Source organism: Oryza brachyantha, chromosome 12 (genome assembly GCF_000231095.2).
Source record: "Oryza brachyantha chromosome 12, ObraRS2, whole genome shotgun sequence".
Classification (NCBI taxonomy): domain Eukaryota; kingdom Viridiplantae; phylum Streptophyta; class Magnoliopsida; order Poales; family Poaceae; genus Oryza; species Oryza brachyantha.
The window spans coordinates 3170449-3190876 of NC_023174.2; the positions used below are offsets into that span (position 1 = coordinate 3170449).

General features: G+C 36.4%; 1 protein-coding gene across 1 annotated transcript; it reads right to left on the reverse strand.

The window, feature by feature from the left end:
• Positions 1–552: 552 nt before the first annotated feature.
• Positions 553–2552, reverse strand: LOC102719819 (amino acid permease 3). The gene is made up of 3 exons (XM_015842937.2): positions 1674–2552; positions 1448–1590; positions 553–1348 (listed from the first exon to the last, which is right to left on the reverse strand). The coding sequence occupies exons 1-3, from the start codon at positions 2326–2328 to the stop codon at positions 713–715; spliced, it is 1434 nt and encodes a 477-aa protein (XP_015698423.2). The 5' UTR covers positions 2329–2552; the 3' UTR covers positions 553–712.
• Between the last annotated feature and the right edge of the window lie 17876 nt (positions 2553–20428).

Consider the following 20428-nt stretch of genomic DNA (forward strand, 5'->3'; position numbering starts at 1 on the left):
CAAATTTAGAATTTTCAATCTTAAAGTTGGATCTGATTTTGAGTTTTTTTATCTTAGTTTATTTTTCATACTTGGCTTTTAAATCGCTAAGTTATACTCACAAATTATATTTTATTTACAATTATGTCATTTGGTTTTCTGGTGTAAAGACAAACAATCATCCCGTTATAAAATCAGAATATTTTTATAGAAAACAACTATTAGTACAAACCAATGAAGCAAGGGAAACTAGTATTCCTTCAAGGACAAGATGTTTACCTGGAATATTTTTTTTCTAATCCCCTCCCTTTTTTTGGTATTAAAGGGAGTTATGATAATCTTATTTGTTGTGGCTTGTAAAGTTTCGTTAATTGGCTTTCATCTTAATCATTTTGCAAAATGCAAATTCATGTACATTACTGTTTCTAGTAAGAAGACAAGCAAGTGTGAGTGAATCAGAAGTTGTGTAACATTTGTTGTTCATGTTAGGTTAAGCTTTAAACTTGAATTTTACTTTGCAGCTTATATATTAGGCCAACCAAGATACAATTCGGGTTCAATTTTACCTGTTTGAGCGCTACAAAATGCTCAATTACATTTCAACCCCTCCAAGGATTTCACAGTTTTACTCCCTTGTACGTCTATATATTCCGTAAAAAAAAAAAGATTTACTGCCCACTTTAACTAGTGGACGCTCGCTGCTCGGAGCAGTGGACGCACAAGCGCGGGATAATCAGCCGCTGAATGGCCGGTACACCTTGAGCGCGTCGATGACGTCGGCGATGGAGCCCGCGGCGGCGGCGATGGAGACGACGAGGCAGCACGCGCTGAGCGTCTTGAGCGACACCCACCTGGGGCTGCCGCGGGCCACGCCGCGCTGCGCGATGTACATCTCGACGGGGAAGTAGACGGTGAGCGGCCAGAAGGAGACGGCGCCGAGGAGCCCCACCACGTTGCCGAAGAAGGGGAGGAGCATGGCGACGACGGTGGTGAGGCACACGAAGGCGGAGCGCCACGTCAGGCGGAAGAGGCTGAGCGCGAAGGGGCCCACGCGGAGCTCCCGGGCGATGAAGCCGCTGTCCGGCCACCGGCGGGACGCCCAGCGCTCGACGAAGGCGAAGATGGGCTGGACGAACACCTGGTAGGCGCCCACGAGGTGCACGACGATGGCCACGTTGGCGACGTCGAGCAGCCAGAACGGCTCGTAGAAGCCGAACCCCGTCAGGAGGTTGTCCGGCGCGGCGTCGCCGAACGCCGCGTAGCCCATGCATCCGCAAAGCATGTAGAACACCGTCGTCGTCGCCACGCTCAGCCGCGTCGCGCGCGTCATCACCTTCGCCTCCGACGGCGGCGGAGCCTTGATCGTGTCCTGAAGACGAAGCAGAGCAAGCAGTAAGCAAACCATGTTCGGAAGAACAGAGCAAACTGCACGCCGGAATCTTTTAGAGCTATCGATCGTGTCACTCACTTGGATTTCGATGAGGATGTTGGAGAAGGAGTACGCGAAGGCGATGTCACCGAAGGCCTGCAGGCTGCGCCACACCTTCTGCGTGGAGCTGACGCCGGCGCCGATGCTGATGCCGGTGAGGCTGCCCTGGATCCCGCCATTGGCTGCAAATTCGGAGCTCATGGTAAGCATCTCGATCGAGCAGTAAAAGCAAGGAACTAAACAACAATCAATGGAAGGGACGTACCGACTGTCTGGGCGATGCCGAGGGAGAGGCCTATGCCGGAGTAGGTGAAGGACATGACGGCGGCGACGATGGACAGCCACCATATCTGGTCAAAGTCGGGGATCTGCGAGAAGACGATCTGCACGGCGCCGAAGAGGATCATGTAAGGGTTGCTGGAGCTGCGGCACGGGTCGGCATGGCCGTTCTGGTGGAAGCAGTCGGCCCTCCTGATGGCGCGCATGCTGATGGAGGAGGCGATGGTGTAGCCGATGGCGACGCCGACGAGGTTGGCGTACTGGATGACGCCGCAGAAGGTGACCTTGGCGCCGCCGAGGTTCGCCCGGACGGCGTCCATGTAGGTGTAGTTGCGCTTGCCGGTGGCCGGGTCGCCTGTCCGGTAGCACTCGGCGAGGAGCGTGGAGGTGTAGTAGATGACGAAGGCGAAGAGGAGCATCACGGCGGGGCCGGCGACCCACCCGAGCTGCGCGATGGCCCACGCCAGCGACAGCACGCCGGAGCCGATGACGGCGGTGATTATGTGCGCGCTCGCCGTCCAGAACGTGCCCGTCCGGCGCGGCCGCCCGTCGTCGTCCAGCCACGCCGCCTCCCCGGCGTTCCCGGCCTCCACGGACACCTCCATCGGCTTCACCACCTGCTTAGTGGAGCCCTTCGCCATGGCCGGCCACCCAACAGCTGTACGTATCTCTCGCTCGCTGATCAAAGATAGAAAAGCTCGCAGATTGAGCTAGGCTAGCTTCCTGGCGATCGATTCGAGCTCAGGGGGAGGCTCGGAGTGTGATTTGTTGGGAGAAATGGTCGAGGAGGTGAGTGATCGAGCTCGAGTGTGCGGAAATGGCGGGGGAGTGAGAGGGGAATATATAGGCTAAGGTTGCCGCGTGTGGTCAGCTTCCTCTTTTTATTTTTTTTTTCCTTTCTTCTATTTTTTCTATTTTCGGGTTTTTTTTTCTGTCATTAGCTATACAAGTGGCTGTCTCTTAAAGTTAGTTGCTAATGCTAATGGCCTAAAGCAGCGTGTGTTTCCTTAGAGCATGCATGGCTATTGTGTGAGGTTTTGAGTGTCAGCTAGGGCTAGAGGAGCTTCACATTTGGGACATCAATGACAAGGTTAGTTGGTTAGTTAGTTAGTTAGTTACTCCCTCGATCTGCATGTTAGAACTAACCAACGTCAAACAAAAAATTGGGATGAAGTATTAGCTAGGACTTGTATCACTTCATTCTAGATATCAAGTTCCACAATCGTCCTTAATGGTACCGCCAAAATATTTTAGTTGTTTCGCTAGTACCTATACCTATGTTGCAGGGCATATAATTTTGGTTTGGAATTTCAGATATTTCATGTTTACTAGTCGGTCCCGTTCTTTCGGATGATTTTTTTCTTTCTTTGAGTTTAGAAAAAAAATCATACATGTAAGACTATTCATTCTAAATTTCCAAAGTTTCTTCAAATCTTTGAGTAATTCATTCAAAATATTTCTCCCCCTAATAGGCGTACGTATTTTGAAACAGTGAAGATGCCTAAATTTTTAGAGAAAAGGATTTAAAGCCCTGCTTTTTTATAAAGCAAAAGTGTTTTGTGCTAAGGACACTAGCTTACAAACTTAGCGTAAGCAATCAAAAACACAACATACCTTCAGCAAACTATTACATGAGACTTTCACACATCAGGAACCATCAGATAACCTCTTCCAACAAAATACCAAACAAAGTCTAAAACCAAAACCAGGATTAACCCACTTCAACTCTCCCATAGAGGTGCCAAACACACTGCATAATCTTCTGTTTTAGCACAGCCAACTTTTGCTCTTCTTTCTTTGCTAGCGAGCTTCATTGCGTCAGAACTGAAACGCCCCTATAAATTAATAGACAAGGAGAAATACAAATTTTATCTTTGGTCGCATTCGTTTTGAGTGTGGTAAGTTAACTTAGCTTGGCATAGAATACGTAGTTATAAATTAGTACATGATTAATCATTAATTATTAAAAAATATAAAATAGATTAATATGATTTTTTTAAAACAACTTTTCTATAGAAAATTTTTGCAAAAAATACACCGTTTAGCAGTTCAGGAAGCGTGGGCGCGGAAAACGAGAGAGATAAGTTAACTTATAAGAGCAAGTTCAATAGTATAGCCAACTACTAACTCTAATTCATCTATAGTTAATCTAATAACCAATTCATACAATAGTTACCTACAAAACATCAATATATGGTCTCATATGTCATACACACATTTTGTCTTGGAGCCCGTGTGCAGCTGGCTACAAATTAATAACTCACTTCTCTTCTCTCTCCCCTCTTATCTCTTTAAAATATGCTTATAGCTGGCTTATATCTTGCTATTGTACCTGCTCTAAGGGGGAAGAACGCGGCCTCTGAAAATCATCTTATTTCGAGTCAGCCATATACTCCAACAGAAAGCTCCTATAATCATCGACATGGCCTTGCAGTATTTATCTGGAAAACGTTCCAAACCTAAGTGTGAGACCAACTCTAAACTATTAGGAGCAACAGTCCAATCTAGAGCTGAAGGTGACCAAGTCTAAGTTACAGGTTTAAAAGAAAATAAATGTGACCTTCCCCATCTTCTTCTTTTTCCCCTAAAAACAAGTGTGTAAAGTGATAAATGCAGTTGGTGCCTTATTTGTCCTTGGGCGTCTACGTGCACACCACCATTCCAATATGGTGGAAGGATCCGATCAAGCACTAATTGAGGAGAAAGTAGATTTTGTACAGTGCCTATGTGATGTGGCACCAATGAGGTTCCTCACATAGATCACACTAGTTTCAGTATACTACCTCTGTCCCAAAAAAATGAATTCTTCGGTTTCTGTGTCCAATGTTTAACCATCCGTCTTATTTGAAAAAATTTCAGAAAATTAGAAAAAAATTAGTCACACGTAAAGTACTATTCATAATTTATCATCTAATAAAAACAAAAATATCAATCGCAAAAAAAATTGAATAAAACGAAAAGTCTAAAAGTAAAATATTGGTTTATTTTGGGACGGAGGAGTATATCCTTATCCTCCCTCCTTGTGAAACTCGCAGCATAAACAATTATTCAAGTGAATGCTAACCACACATTTGGGACTATCTTTGCAACCTTAAATGATCAATATGACAAATGGAACAAAATCCATATTGATTATGTGCTTAAAGACAGTGACAATACAACACAACAGAAATAAATCTTTTCATGTAGGAAAGTTAAAGCCTTAGTAATAGCAAATGAACCTTGCAAAAGATTAATTCTAGGGCAGAGAATGATATATAGGAAAGGTACAATGAGATGCACAATGAATGCGTGTATCCATGGCTCATCATAGGAGCCCTTCCATTTGGTTCTCCTATCTTCTTCCTAGAGCAAGCTTAGAGAAACCATAATACATTATAATTTCTTTAATTCTTGAAGTATGTCGTAAAACCTTGATACTCTATTATGTATATAAAATAAGACTCAAAAGTGTTTATATAATTAAATAAAAGCTGCATATATCTTGCGGCCGGTCCATATGCAATTATTGACAATTCAAAAGGAACCAAACAAGTTCTTTTGAGAATCTAAGAACAGTTTTATGTTCCCAAAAGTGTCAAAGCGAATATTAAATGATGAGATTCGTTCACGATAAGAACCTTCAATTCGATCCATAAATGCCCAATTATATTAATTAGACGTCTTATTCGTTATCCATCAAGTGAATTATTTTTCACACGTTTAATTAATTACCAATCAGTTAATTGGTGCGTCGGCTGAAAAGAATCCTTAAGATAATGTCGTTTTTTCTTTCTTTCTTTAGCGTCTAAGCATATAGTATAAGATATGGCATTGCAGATCAAATAGTAATTGTGCTGCAAAATAAACTGGAGCCTGTATATAATCACGTGGTGCACCGTACATGCACACTTCTTTCATAAAGTCGTGTCGTGTAGGTATTACTGTATATAAATTTATATATATCCTTTTATTATCCACTATGATGTAGTCTCACACTCTCCCGGTTAAAAGACCTAGCTATACACACTGTTTATTTCATAGTTAAGTTTTCTCTAAAAACTATTGCGTGTTGTAAATTGACCCAGCATATATAAATGTACTCCCTCCATTTCACAAGTCACTTTGACTTTGTACAAAGTTAAAACTCTTGGAGGTGAGCAGTTTTACCATATTTAAGAAATTACTCTAGATACAAAAAATTATTATCAAAATTTTGATATATACCTCAAGGTAGAAGGCACTTAATGATAACAAATTTTCGGTTCAAAAATATGGTAACATTTAGTACTTCCTCCTTCCCTAAATATTTGACGATGCTGATTTTTTTATACATATTTTACTATTCGTCTTATTCAAAAAATTATATAATTATTAATTATTTTTACATTATTTTATTTATTGTTAAATATATTATTATGCATATATATAGCTTTACATATGTTATAAAAAATTTGAATAAGACGAATAGTCAAATGTGTATAAAAAAGTCATGGGCGTCAAACATTTAGAGATGGAGGGATTACTTTTTATGATTGATCAAATTTATATAAAACATATTATAACGTCCTTAAAAAATAATACAGTTTAAAAATATATTTAATAAGATATTTTCCATAAATAAATTTGAAATAATATGCCTTAAAAATAAATATAAAATTACTTATAATATGAAATGGACGAAACAATAATAAAGTAGCCAATGTAGCTTGCGAACCTTTTTTTTTTTTTAACACATGTCTTTACCATCAGCGTGACTATACACTCGAGCAAAAGGGGTCGAGCCGTGTGCTGCGTCGACATCTCGTGCTCCCTCGTGGGGCTCTCATTCGCGTGTGCGCGTTCAGTTCGGCTGCACGCGCCATTGAGAATTGACTGCTCCACTATCGAGAGCTAGACTGTATTCCATAAAGTCAAACATAATTATGTAGCAACATTTGCAATATAAAATAAATATACCATAAAATATTTTTAATGGTAGATTTAATAAAACTAATTTAGTATTATACCCATTAGTATATTTAGCTATAAACTTGACCAAACTTTAAAATATGACTTAGGACATACTTAAAGAAACTTATAATATGACATAGAGGGGGAGTGGATTATAAGTAGATTCATATTTTTTTTATTCACATATAAGTTTGTTCTAGTAATATTTACAATATTATTTGTCACAGAAATCACATGTTTATTCGATGTTTTTTCATCTTATTAGGTGTTAACCACCGTCCCACCCAAGTAGCACTAAAGTCTTTTATGCTAACTGTCGACGATCTAGATCAACATAATATATGAGGTGACTAACAAGACGCATAAATCGATGGTTGGATGTAGACACAGGATTACCTAGGTTTAGGCTCTTAGTATGTGATATAATACCCTACTTCTACTTAGTGATTGTATTCATGGGCGGATTTACCTCCCGGGCAGGGTGGCTGCCTGGGCTATCTGGCGCCAAACCATCGGATGATTAGCAATTACGTGGTACAAAACATTGTTAATCAAGCAATTGAAAGTATAGATTATATATTTGATTGTAGTTATGCTTGCCCGTCACCTAGGCTTTAAATAATTTCTAGCTCCGCCACTGATTGTATTGGATTGAATATGACGTACACCTTAGAGTAAGCCGTTGTCCCCCTATACAGTTAAGATCAGGGTTACAAATAGAGACCTAATCTGATAAGAACAAGCCTACCTATCCTAGATACAGTAGAGTCTAACAATCTCGATATACAGCTCGGATATTACCAAACTCCTAACTGAACTAATACAAGATAATATTATCTTTCTTGTCCGGTACCCCTAACCTATACTAATGTGTACAGATTACAAATACCCGAATATAGGTATCCCACACTAACCTTAATTTCTGTTGTTTGAACATAGAATTTTTTACATTTAGTTTGGACTGCGGGTAGTAGTAGATCACTTCCTAAAATAAGAAAGAGAAGAGATTAAGCATCGTCCACATGTATTTGACCATTCTTGTTCAAAAATTTTGTGCAGATTTAAAAAATGTGACTTATAATTAAGACATATTTAGTAATAAATCTAATTATAACAAAATAAATAATAATATATAAGTTTTACAATAAGACAAATAGTTAACATATATTAAAAAGTCAACATCATATATTAAAATACAGAGGGAGTATTTTGCTAGCTAGCTAGTTGTTGTAGGCTAGTTAGTGTCTTAGTGATGCTATAGCCTTACGAAGTTACGATTGATGGAAATATGTTGAAGGGAACAAACATGTAAGAAGCTACAGCTACGAGAGTTCCTAAAGTTGTGTCGCAAATTTGCATACCTCCTATCCCATTATTTCAACAGATCGAGTAAAGTGCGATCTCCATTTTTCCCAAAGATATTACAGCCCCTTTGTACGTTTGTACGTTGATCTCTTGTCACCCCATCTTTTCGCTTGACACTTATGCTTATAATCTAAAATTTGAATTTTCAATCTTAAATTAGAGTTGATTTTAGGGGGTTTCACCGAAATTTATTCTCCGGCTAAGAATACATATATAAATTTTTTATACATAAATTATTTTTTATTTATAAATATATCGTTTGCTTTAAAACACCCAAACAATCACCCAGTGTCACCTCATTTGATGAGCACCCGTGGCAACACCCTCTCACCACCCTTCTGATCGATGATATATATAAATGCCTCCTGAACTCGATCAGAAGCTTGCCTAAATATTCCTACTATCAAGGATCTGATCAGGGACCCAGTGACATCACATTGCATGTAAACGGAGAGGAAACGATGATGCCCTCGCATGGAGAATGAATTATTGATGGACTGACTTTTTTATTGATCAGTTCCATATGTTGTCTGATGCATGAACAGAAAGAATTTTAAATTATACTATCTCCATCCCTAAATGTTTGACACTATTAACTTTTTTATACGTGTTGGACTATTCGTCTTATTAAAAAAAATTATCAAATATGTAAAGTTATATATATGTATAAAAATATATTTAACAATACACGAAATGATATAAAAATAATTAATAAATAAGTAAATTTTTTGAATAAGACGAACAATCAAACATGTATAAAAAAGTCAACGGCGTCAAATATTTAGCAATGGAGGGAGTACGTGGGACTTGTAAAATTAACATCATGAAACACCATATTATTATTAATATTAGTCAAACAATGCAAGAAACTAGGATCCTGTTTAGATCTTGTGATTAGTAGCTGTATTTTCTTTCAGAATCTTTCATTTCCTTCAAATAGTCTAGATTATCATCCCAATTCTACTGATCCGTAGTTTATATAATCTAGAAAATAAATTAAGTCATAAACTGAAAAATCGAATGTTTTCATATTTTGATCATTAGTTGGCTAATCACAAGATGTTTATGAGAATCTCCAATTCCCCCAAAAAGGGACTAGTGGACTATATATTGACCAACTTCAATTAACATTAATTTTGTTAGGATATCAATTTCATGATTACAGCTCTAGAAACATGGTAATTATCATGAACAAATTTTATTGTGGTATCAACGTCAACATGTACAATTATTATAACTATTGGTCACCTCGCTTGAATCAGCGTCCATGAAACTGCATGCAGCGGCGGAAGCATGAATTTCCACACTACGATTCAACGATAGAGTATAAATCTTTTAGACAAATTTTAAGTAAAACTTAGTACTTTTCTAATGCAAACCGCATGGTTTGGTTTGATGAATTTATATCAATTCGATTTTTAAAAAATGTTAAAAATCAAATAAATTTGTATAAGTAACACTTGATTTGTTCTGCAATCTAATGAACAAAATTTATGAAAATAATAAATTTACTTCATATTTTGAGCTCCACCAAAATTGACGAAAAAACTTTAAAAAACAAAATGTGGGTTGGGATATTATTTCTACTTAGAAAATATACTAAAGGTTATGCCAACAAATTCGTAAAATGCTACATTATTTTTCTAGAGTTGTCTACGATTTTCCTTAGTTCTCCACAATTTTCTAGGACTTACTATGTTTTACATTTTTAGTTTCAACGCAATGCGGTTACTGCAACTTACCGAGTCAAACTAAGTAGTGTTCAAAATTCTGGAATAGAAAATTATATTGGTACCGAGTCAAACTAAGTAGTGCTCAAAATTTTGAAATAGAAAATTATATTGGTTTTCACGGTATTCACGGTTATCGCGCCTATTCTATGGGACGGTGCCGGTACCTCATACGGTCATACACACATACATACATAAACATGCACTACTACAGGTCTTGTCAACTATGACAAACTATCTAGGGAGAGCAACAGTATGTCATGGATAGCCTCATATTTGATGGGTCGTACAAGGCCCATTGTAAATAGAGCAATTTTATAGTTCTGGAGAAGATAAGATGTATCAAAATTTACACTAACATTTTGATACCTCTTGGTATATAGATAGTATTTGTATCTATTTAAATACTGTAAAATTACTCTAGTAATTAAATAAGGTTGAGTGGCATAGGGGGACTTTCTGAAATCGTCCAAACCTCCAATCATAGAGAAGTCGATCGATCAAATGGCAAAAGCATTGACCATGCAAAAAGGTAACCATTATTGATCAGCAAGGATATGTACTACAGTGACATATAGCTAATCAAATCGATCGAGTCATATATATATCACTGTCACCCAACTAGCCAAGTAAGTTCCAAGCACCTTACAAGCACATAAAGCTACACACCTAACAGCATATGTATAATTGGTTCATGGACAAAAGGCACGGTACAAAATGCTAATTAGTTTGACCTGTCAAGCACAAATTAAAACGGTACATATTGCACACATAAGCAACGAGAGAATTGCAGTCGACATCGTCAATATCTGGTCAGTATTTTCTTGCGAGATGTCGACTGTTTGACCATACAAAAGTTGCATGAAAACAAACCAAACTAACGAGAAAAAACAATAGGAGTAGTTACTTTACTATATTAGAAATTAAAGACAACTTTACAAAACTTGCCGTACGCAATGAGTATCATATCATATCATATATACTTATAAAGTGTAAATTTAAGATAATTAAGTCACCATGCTTTGCTTAAATAGAACTTCTTATCGGTTTGGTATATCCGTGGAAGTTAGGCAGAGTGCATGCATATGGTTTATACATGCGAATTTGCAATTCATATATATCCTTTTATCCATAACTCATTAGTGGCCATATGTGGAATCTATGCTTAGATAGTTCGGTGGTGTGCATCAATTTTGGGAATACAAATGCAGGCAAGTTCAAACTAGTATGTGTCCAGCCAGCTAGCTCCACTCTTGCTCTTTGATATTTAACGGGTGGGGATATATACTAGAAATTGGTAATCAGGAATTTTTTTTATTCACTTCGGATGGCATAATTCTTATACACGGTTACAGCCTCATCTTTTCTCTTCTTTTTATATATGCTTATAAGTCAAAATTTGAATTTTAAATTTTAAATTTGGAGTTAATTTTGTTGTTTTTCCATTGTATTTTATTTTTTAGTCTTGACTTTTAGATCACTAAGAACACGTATATAAAATTATTTTTCGTTTACACATACGGCTTATGACCTTTTTCTTGAAAAAAACCAAACAATCACCCCCATATACTTCCATTATACTTTTGAAATCAGTAGCCAAATTTTATATTTCACTTTTAATGGCATAGTTTCAATAGACCTTTCGTATAGAATCTATGTATGTGACCTGTATTATTCGATATTTTAGCTAATATCACTAGGGAGAAATCATGATTATGTCCCATAAATGAACTTGGATGTTTTTATTTGTCTTTTAAAACTTATTGGTTGTATGTTAATTACCGGAGCCTACACATGTAAACCAATTTCATCGTCTAAATAAAAAATGTACTATATGTCCCCACACAGGGGCGGATTTGGCATGGGGCGGCGGGGGCTCGAGTCCCCGCTCCCCCATTAAAGTTGTCAGAGCCTCCACGAAGACCCTGTCCTAAATTTTTTTGGCAAAGATCAATAGAACGAGAGGCTAAAACTCTATCTAGCTTGTTTAGACTCCCTAATCTCGTTGGCTAGATCTATCAATGTCCGCACAGTCATCCTTGAGGTATGTTGGATACTTTGGACAGTTGTTCAAGTGTACAGCATCCAAATATACTCTTACAAAAAACAATAATAATTAAACACTTCAATCTACCAAAGAGGCATCTTTGGTCCATTGATCTGTTCACATCCAATCGATAGAGATAATATAGAGAAACTATAGAAGATCGATTGGATGCATGCAAGGAAGCAAGCATATCATGTGTGGTAGATGGATCAAGTTGAAGACTTGAAGAGCAGGTCCAAGAAAGCTGCGTCCCAAGTAGGTGACGACGACGACGAGTTTATGGAAGAACGGTTTAATTAGAACATGGCGGTTGGATTAATCGATCTTTGAATCGTAGTGTGTGTGCAAGCTCGATTTCTCCCCTCGTGCGGTCGCTTTTTGTGGAAATCTGCAGCGATATGATGAATAGATCGAATCTCCCGTCAAAAAGCTCGTTGCAACTTGCATAACATGAACAGCACTGTCTCTTCCAAGAGATACTAATTAACTACACCATCCGTTTCGACATATAGCACCACGTCTTTTCGTTTATACTTGCACTTATAATTTAAGTTTTTAACTGAAGTTGATTACATTAATTCTAGAGTCAATCAAGTCCTTGAAAAATGAATCTAATCAATTTAAAAGTTAAAATCGATCGGGTGAGTAACTAGCTTAAAGAAACTATTTTTGAAATAATCTTAGTGTTTACTTAAACAACCTAATACTTTATTACGAAGGTAGTAATACTATAGTAATGCTGCTGCTAAATCATTAGTCGATTAAAATTAAGTTGCCTTTCCTTCATCTTTGGTAAGGCAGGTAGCGAATTCGATCAGCAGCGTCCAAGCTACGTAGATGCATGCATATGCAAGTCGTCGTACTTGTGTGAAACCATAGAGTATTAGAGTGTGTGATGATGATTAGGTGGCTAGTCATTCGGTGATTAATTCCATATACGTAATCAACTTTATGGAAAGTTCATCTCATAAAATTGTTCGATTAACATATATCCTGATTAAATAAGTCGTAACTGCAGACTAGTACGGTCATGACTTTGGGTAGAAATAGCAATCACATCATAGTCCGTGGGAGTAGAAATTAAGGTTTCATTTTTTTCGTTTGGGGAAGAAAAAAAAGTCGAATGATATATTTATAAATAAAAAATAATTTATAAATAAAAATTTTATATACGTGTACTTATCTACTAATCTAAAAGTCAAGGCGGAAAAATAAACTATGATGGGAAAAACCTAAAACCAAATCCAAATTTAAGATTTAAAAAATTCAAAATTTGGCTTATATCAATAAGCAAAATAAAAAAGATGGGGTAGGCTAATGAAGTATACGACAGCTGACATGGCATGGAGCAAGGTAAGTATAGATAACTACTAGGTCTAAAGATTGATACATCATTTATGACTAATTTAATAGCTAACTCATATAATAATTAACCACATATACATACTACAACAATATTGTGTGTGGTCCACGTATCTCTCTGGAACAGTTTGTTAAAGTCCATGCTTTAGTTGGATATAAATTATAGCACAATTTTCTTCAATCTCATCTCCTCTCATCCATGTATATTCTATCTCCTCTCATCCATGTATATAAACACAAATGTAGATGACCATTATTATATTTCACCCTTGTCATCTTATTATTCTTCCTCGTGTACTATTCGTGCGAGCGTTCCAATGCAAATAGAAACAGAAACAGACATGCATGATTAGGGTTAGAGCTGCAGGGGTGATTCATCGGGTGTATCACGAAAAAATCAAACAATATATTTGCAACAAAAAGATTATAAATAAAAATTTTATATATGTATTCTTAGTCATCTAAACGTTAAGGCTGAGAAATAAACTTCAAAAACAAACCCTAAAGTCAACCTTAATTTAAGATTAAAAATTTAAATCATAAAGGTAAACGAAAAGACAAGACAGCAGTAACTAATTAATTGTCCACGTTAGACATAGGCCAGCGATGATACGGTACGGATTTCGACGATGATTACGTGGCGGGACCCACAAGTGGTCCCGGAGTCACGGGCTCGGACTCTGGTCAAACCGAGTCGCTTTTTTTTGTAAGTCAAACGCGTCCACGTCAGCCGTTACTGTGACGTACTCAGCGCGTCGTCCAGTGCACCGCACCGTACGGTGCCCGTTACTGGCTTAGTACTGCCCATGTCTCCCACCGTGACGTCACTGCTCTAACCTAGGTTAAATTAATTAGTACTATTAGGAATGAGCCATATTTAGGCCTTGTTTAGTTCCCCAAATTTTTCTCCAAAAACATCATATCGAATTTTTGACACATAAATAAATCATTAAATATAGATGAACCAAAAAACTAATCGCACAATTATTAAAGAAATCTTGAGACGAACCTTTTGAGCCTAATTAGCCCATAATTAGCCATAAGTGCTACAGTAACCAATATATGCTAATGACGGATTAATTAGACTCAAAAGATTCGTCTCGCGGTTTCCAGGCTAGTCGTGAAATTCGTTTTTTTATTCGTGTCCGAAAACCTTTTACGACATCTAGTCAAATATTTGACGTGACACTGACACTTCTTCCAAAAATTTTCTCAACCTAAATACCACCTTATAAATAAATTTTTTATATACTTTAACCGTCACTGTTACGTACTCAGCGCGTCGTCCAGTGCACCGCACCGTACGGTGCCCGTTACTGCCCATGTCTTCCACCGTGACGTCACTACTCTCACCTAGCTAGGTTAAATTAATTAGTACTACTAGGAGTGAGGCATATTTATAAATAAAATTTTTATATACTATAATAAAAACCTTAAAACTCTATATTTAAAACTAAAAATTTTAATTTTAATTGATAAGCATAAACAAAACAGAAGCGACAGGAGGTTAGACATTTATCGAAGTGTACAGGAAATGAATTGTGATTTGCTATAGTATGAAATAAACATACGGGTATTTATTTCGTGGGGACAAATGTATTAGGATTTTATTACTGTGTTATGGCGTGCAGGATTTCCTATGCATGGACAAATCTTTTTGTTTTTAGTTGTTGCAACAAGAAGGTCCGTCCTGTTTCGCAAGAAGAAAGCCAAAACAATATTTAGGTTAAGGGCTTTTACCATCCTTCAAAAGTATCTTGATGTATTAAAAATTTTAGTGTAAAATTTTAGTTTTCTACCTTAAGGTATTAGATTTTTATTAAAAAAATATGATACCTTAAAATATTTTTTTCAAAAAAATAATAAATTAGCTCTTACATACCTTCATTCCTAAATGTTTGACGTCGTTGACTTTTTTATACACGTTTGACCGTTTATCTTATTCAAAAAATTTATATAATTATTAATTATTTTTATATCATTTCGTGTATTGTTAAATATATTTTTATCATATATATAGCTTTACATATTTGACAATTTTTTAAATAAGACAAATAGTCAAACACGTATATAAAAGTCAATGGCGTCAAACATGTCAGGACGGAGGTACTTGGAGCTTCCATGGTGCGGTGGTTTATGGGCCGTCATACATTAGAGCGAGTGGAGCTAGTTATGCATTCAACACGTTTGGATAGCATGATAGCTCAAGATGGCAACGGAGACCTGCGACCCGAGACCCGATAGGTATTTACTCTATTAGGGTACGGGTATGAACTAAATATATTACCCGTGGGTAAATAATCGGACAAATACCTTCACCCGATGGGTATGCGGGTATGGAAACATTCTTATGATCTCCATACCTGTTTACCCGTGGGTAATAAATACCCGTAAGTTTAAATGCATATCATGGCCCAATATTAAATTAGCCTAGCCCAATTAACCAAAACCTAGGTATTTAAACCATCCATATATTTTCAACTACACTATATGAATGTATGATGTCTTTAATATCTAGTGTCTATTGTAATATACTATATGGAAACTATGTAACTTAGATTGTTTTAAACTGTTGCGGGTATATGGGTAACCCGACGGGTAAGGTTTACCCAAGCGGGTATGGATATGGAGAAATTTTTGTACCCGTAACGGATATAGGTATTTTGATGGTACGAAATTTTACTGGTGGGTATTGGTCTAGGGTACCAATATCGGGTATTTACCCGTTGCCATCCCTATTCATAGCATCAATAAAAGCCTTTGTATATCGTTGAATTGTTTCAGCGTGTTGCTACTTCTTTTTATTGTTTGGACCATATTACTCCTTTCACCTTTTTATTTATGTGACATTATTGAATTTAGGTGATCGTTTGTCTTGTTTAAAAATTTTACATAATTATTAATTATTTTGTTGTGATTTGATTAATTACTGAAAATACTTTAATTAACTGTGACTTATGCTTTTGTATATTGATATAAAATTTTTGAATAAAACAAATGGTCAAACATAAATTTAAAATTTAAAAAAAAAAGAAGAAATGCTCGAGATCTTTTACAGTAATCTGGCTGCGCACCCATGTTAGAGCAAGTCTAATAATTTAGCCTGCTGCCGGCTGTAAACCAATGCCATGTCATATACAGCCTGCTATACAGCCTACTCATACAACAAGCTAGCTATTTGCTAAGCTGCAGCACAGATTTGAATCATTAATGATCATATGCACAGGATCGGGAAGAAAGAGATACGGGAGACACAGAACGTCGGCTTCTCACTGGGTGCAGGCTGGAAGAAGGCGTTTTCCTCTCGTACAATGCGCTACAGCCAGGCGAAGAGAATAGCGTCCGCTTCGTAATCTCTCTCCTTACGTGGCTGTGTTTAGATGATGTGGACCCTCTCTTTGCCGGCTTGCAGTTGATTATAATACTTGCTCTTAGGGATACGTGCGTAATTTTAAGTGACGATAAAGATGTCACAGTAATCAAGAAGGTTATTAAGTAGTACAGCGTCCTATAACTATAAACGAGTATTAAATACTAAAACACATATAAGACCAATCTCAATACATGTTTCATGGCATGTCATGCACATTAAATAGGGTGTCATATCAATAAAATTGTTGATTTGACATGGTCATTAAATGAGAGAGTTTCATGAGATGAGAGATGAGTTTCATCCCCATAAAACTCATATGTCTCGGTTAACTAGTTTACAGTCTTGGTAACTATACCATGAAACTATGCATTGAGACTTGCCTAAGAGCAAGTTCAATGGTATAGCCAAATGTTGGTTGCAAATTGTCTATAGCCAACTTAATAGTCAATTCATACAATAGTCATATACTACATAATTAATATCTAGTCCCACCTGTCATACACACATATGTCTTGGAGTTCGTGCTACAACTAGCTACAAATCTATAGCGCACTACTCTTCTCTCTTCTCTCTTATCACCTTAAAATATGCTTATAACTGGCTTATAGTCTGCTACTGTACCTGCTCTAATAAGTGCATCAGAGTGAAAAAGCTATCCAACAAGTAGTAGCATACAACTTTTACGGTAATCCCTCTAACACAAAGGCTAAGAAAGAGGTAGACCGAGTATAGTAAGTAATGACGGACTCTAAAAATTATCACATCATATTTATGCTTACATGTAAGAGAGAATAAAAGAGATAGAAAAAAAATAGGCTATAAATTTATAGTCAGCTACAGCACAAGTTTCAAGACACTACGTGTGTATTGAGGTGGACATAAATTGATGGTATAATATATATTTATGCGTAATTATTGTATAAGTTGGCTATATGTTAATTCTTAGAGACATGAAAAGATTTTGGAGCCAGTAGTTAGCTCTTCTATTAACCTTGCTCTAACCAATTCATCGTTCATCGTTTAAATTATCTAGGTGCATATATATAATATGGATGGACGTTTTAATGGTAAAAAGTTTAAAATAAATCAAATTTAGAGAAAATATACGTACTAGTTAATATTAGTTAATATATGCTTGGATGCATGTCTTATATTATGAGACAGAGGAAAAAATAGTTATGCATTATATTATGAGATGTAGGGAGTATATACTACCGATATAAACAAAGACATATTTAAAATTTTCCATAATATAAAAAAACATTTTATTAATACAGTGATTTCGGGCTTCCATTCAAACGTGAAATCGGTTCACAACGAATTAAGAAAACAACAACGCACGAGGTGGCGTTCCAATTCCTCCCCCTCTCTCGCTACTCCCAACTTGCCGTGACCCCACTCAATAATGTAAAAGGGCTAATTTACCCTTTAAATTTTATACAACAATCTATTTAAATTTTAAACCCAAGCCTAGATGATAAGTCAACTAAATTTAATGATTAACACACTATCTCCAAGCTTATGGCTGTCCATTTCCCCCTTCCTTGTCTTACACAGTTAGCATCCACCACTAGCTACCACATGTTGTAATGCCTAAAATTATGCATTCTTTATATGCTTTATATATTCCTTTCTGATCTTTAAGATACTTTTAATGCTCATGGTGAGGACAGTTATCTGTTAATTAACGGGCTGTTTGGATCCAGGGATTTTTTTGACCTTTGTCACATCGAATGTTGTGGACGTTAATTAGGAGTATTAAATATAGACTGATAATAAAACTAATTACATAACTAAAGGCTATTTTATTAGACAAATTTTACAAGCCTAATTAATCCACGAAAATGTTTACTGTAGCATCACATTCGCTAATCATGGACTAATTAGACTCAATAGATTCGTCTCGCGAAATAGTCCAAAGTGTGAGATGGGTTTTATTAATAGTCTATATTTAATACCTCTAATTAGTGTCCAATCATTCGATGTGACGATGTGACATGATCTTAAAAAAATTGAGGGGAACCAAACATGCACTAAGTACTCGTGCATCACATTTGCAATGCACATGTGGGGACATAAACGCATGAACTGATCAATGGGCACATTTGTAGTAGATCTCATCAAATTTGCAGGTCCAGCCTAGCCAGGCCTACCATATGCTGTACTGGCTTAGCTAGCTGGCTGGGTTGACCAGTTGACCTGTCCGACGACCTGGGTTGACTTCTAGGACTTCTAGGTTAGGGTTGACTTGGAACTTTGATTTGTTCTTTTTCTTTTCTGCCTGTAGCTGCTAGTGCAGCCTTTTTCAAAGACCATGTCTCATTTTTTTTGGGACACCAATTAACTGCACACGTGGGAATGTCTAGTCTGCATCGTCTTGTATGAGAATTTATCAAATACACATCACATATATTTTATAACATATTTTTATAAAATCTAATATGTTTATAATAACATGATACTTCCTTCGTCGCAGAATATAGAACTCTCTACTATTTAAATTTTATGTCATAATATAAGTATGTTTGACACCATTGATCATATTACTCTATATTTATCACATCAATCATTTTCCATACATTGTCCTCACGACCTCACCTTTCCTACCACCACATCCATTCCTCTTTTATTGATATGCACCATGTTTTTTTTCTTAACCTTAATCCTTGCTAAATAACCTAGAAATGTTTATAATTTACGATGAATGTAGTACTTTTCAACGTAAATCAATCAATATTAGTGCGCTTTGTTTATAAACCAAGCATTTAAGAGATTGTCATTTTTACGAAATGCATTTGAAAAATTATTGAGTGTCAAGGTCATAGAAGTTTCACAAAAACCTTGTCCTAAACATTATATACTTATGACTGGATGAGTATAAAATCAATAAACATGAGCATCAAATTTAAAAGGGTGAATAACCAATACGATCTCTGAAGTTTCTCTATGGGATCAATTTAATCTTGACGTTTCAAATCGGTCAAATAAATCCTTAAAGTTTATCATTTAGCTTAATATAATCCTTGGACCCACCAATAATGTCATGTGGACGTGTCACATTATCTTTGTATGCAAGAGCAACAATTAAATGACCATTATACCCTTATAACTACAGTAAAAAAGAAAGATATCATAACTGATTAGTTCTAAAAAGATCAAACATGTACCAAAACATCCATTTATCTTATCGTTCATGTACTCTATTTAATGATATATATATATAATCTCTTTCTTGTCAGCTAAAAGCGTGCATGCACACAAAAACATAACACCACAATACTTTAGCTACGAACGGTACAAACCACCCAAAACTATCAAGTTCTAAAACAAATTATGTAAGTAGGGAAATTAGCAATTATTTTACTTAATTAACTCACGATATGCACATCCTCCACTGTGTGTTGCGATTTCTTTTGTTTTCGTTTTTTCACTATGGTATATAAGGGTATATTGGTCATTTAATTACTATCATTGCATGCAAGGATGGCATGACATTTTCCGGAGGGGTTTAAGGACAATGTTGAACCAAATAGTAAATTTTAAAAGACTTATTTGATTGATTTAGAAAGCCGTGGGCTAAATTAACCCCATAGCAGAACTTGAAAAACGGTATTGGCTATTCACCCAATTTAGAACTTGAAAGTTGCAGCTGGGGAAAATCCAAGCCTAGCCGAATTAGGGGGTTTTTAACTTTTTTGCCAGTCTGGATTTAATCCCCCTCGCGATCCAATGAGAGAGGAGAATGTCAAATCTATTACTTCCTCTAATCTATGTTTGATTGTTTGTCTTATTTAAAAGTTTTATTTAAATTGCAAAATTATAAGTTATAGTAAAAATTTCTATAATAATAAATCAAATTATAACAAAATAACTAATAATTATATAACTTTTTTAATAAGACGAATAATCTTAAAATCAACATCGTCATATAA

What these genes read in the sequence shown, in the direction of transcription:
- LOC102719819 (XM_015842937.2), bottom strand. Translation starts at nt 2,328, where the DNA reads ATGGCGAAGGGCTCCACTAAGCAGGTGGTGAAGCCGATGGAGGTGTCC. An exon ending in CGGCATCGCCCAGACAGTCG is followed by an intron (nt 1,591 to 1,673) that starts GTACGTCCCTTC and finishes CCGAATTTGCAG; the next exon opens with CCAATGGCGGGATCCAGGGC. An exon ending in ACATCCTCATCGAAATCCAA is followed by an intron (nt 1,349 to 1,447) that starts GTGAGTGACACG and finishes CTTCGTCTTCAG; the next exon opens with GACACGATCAAGGCTCCGCC.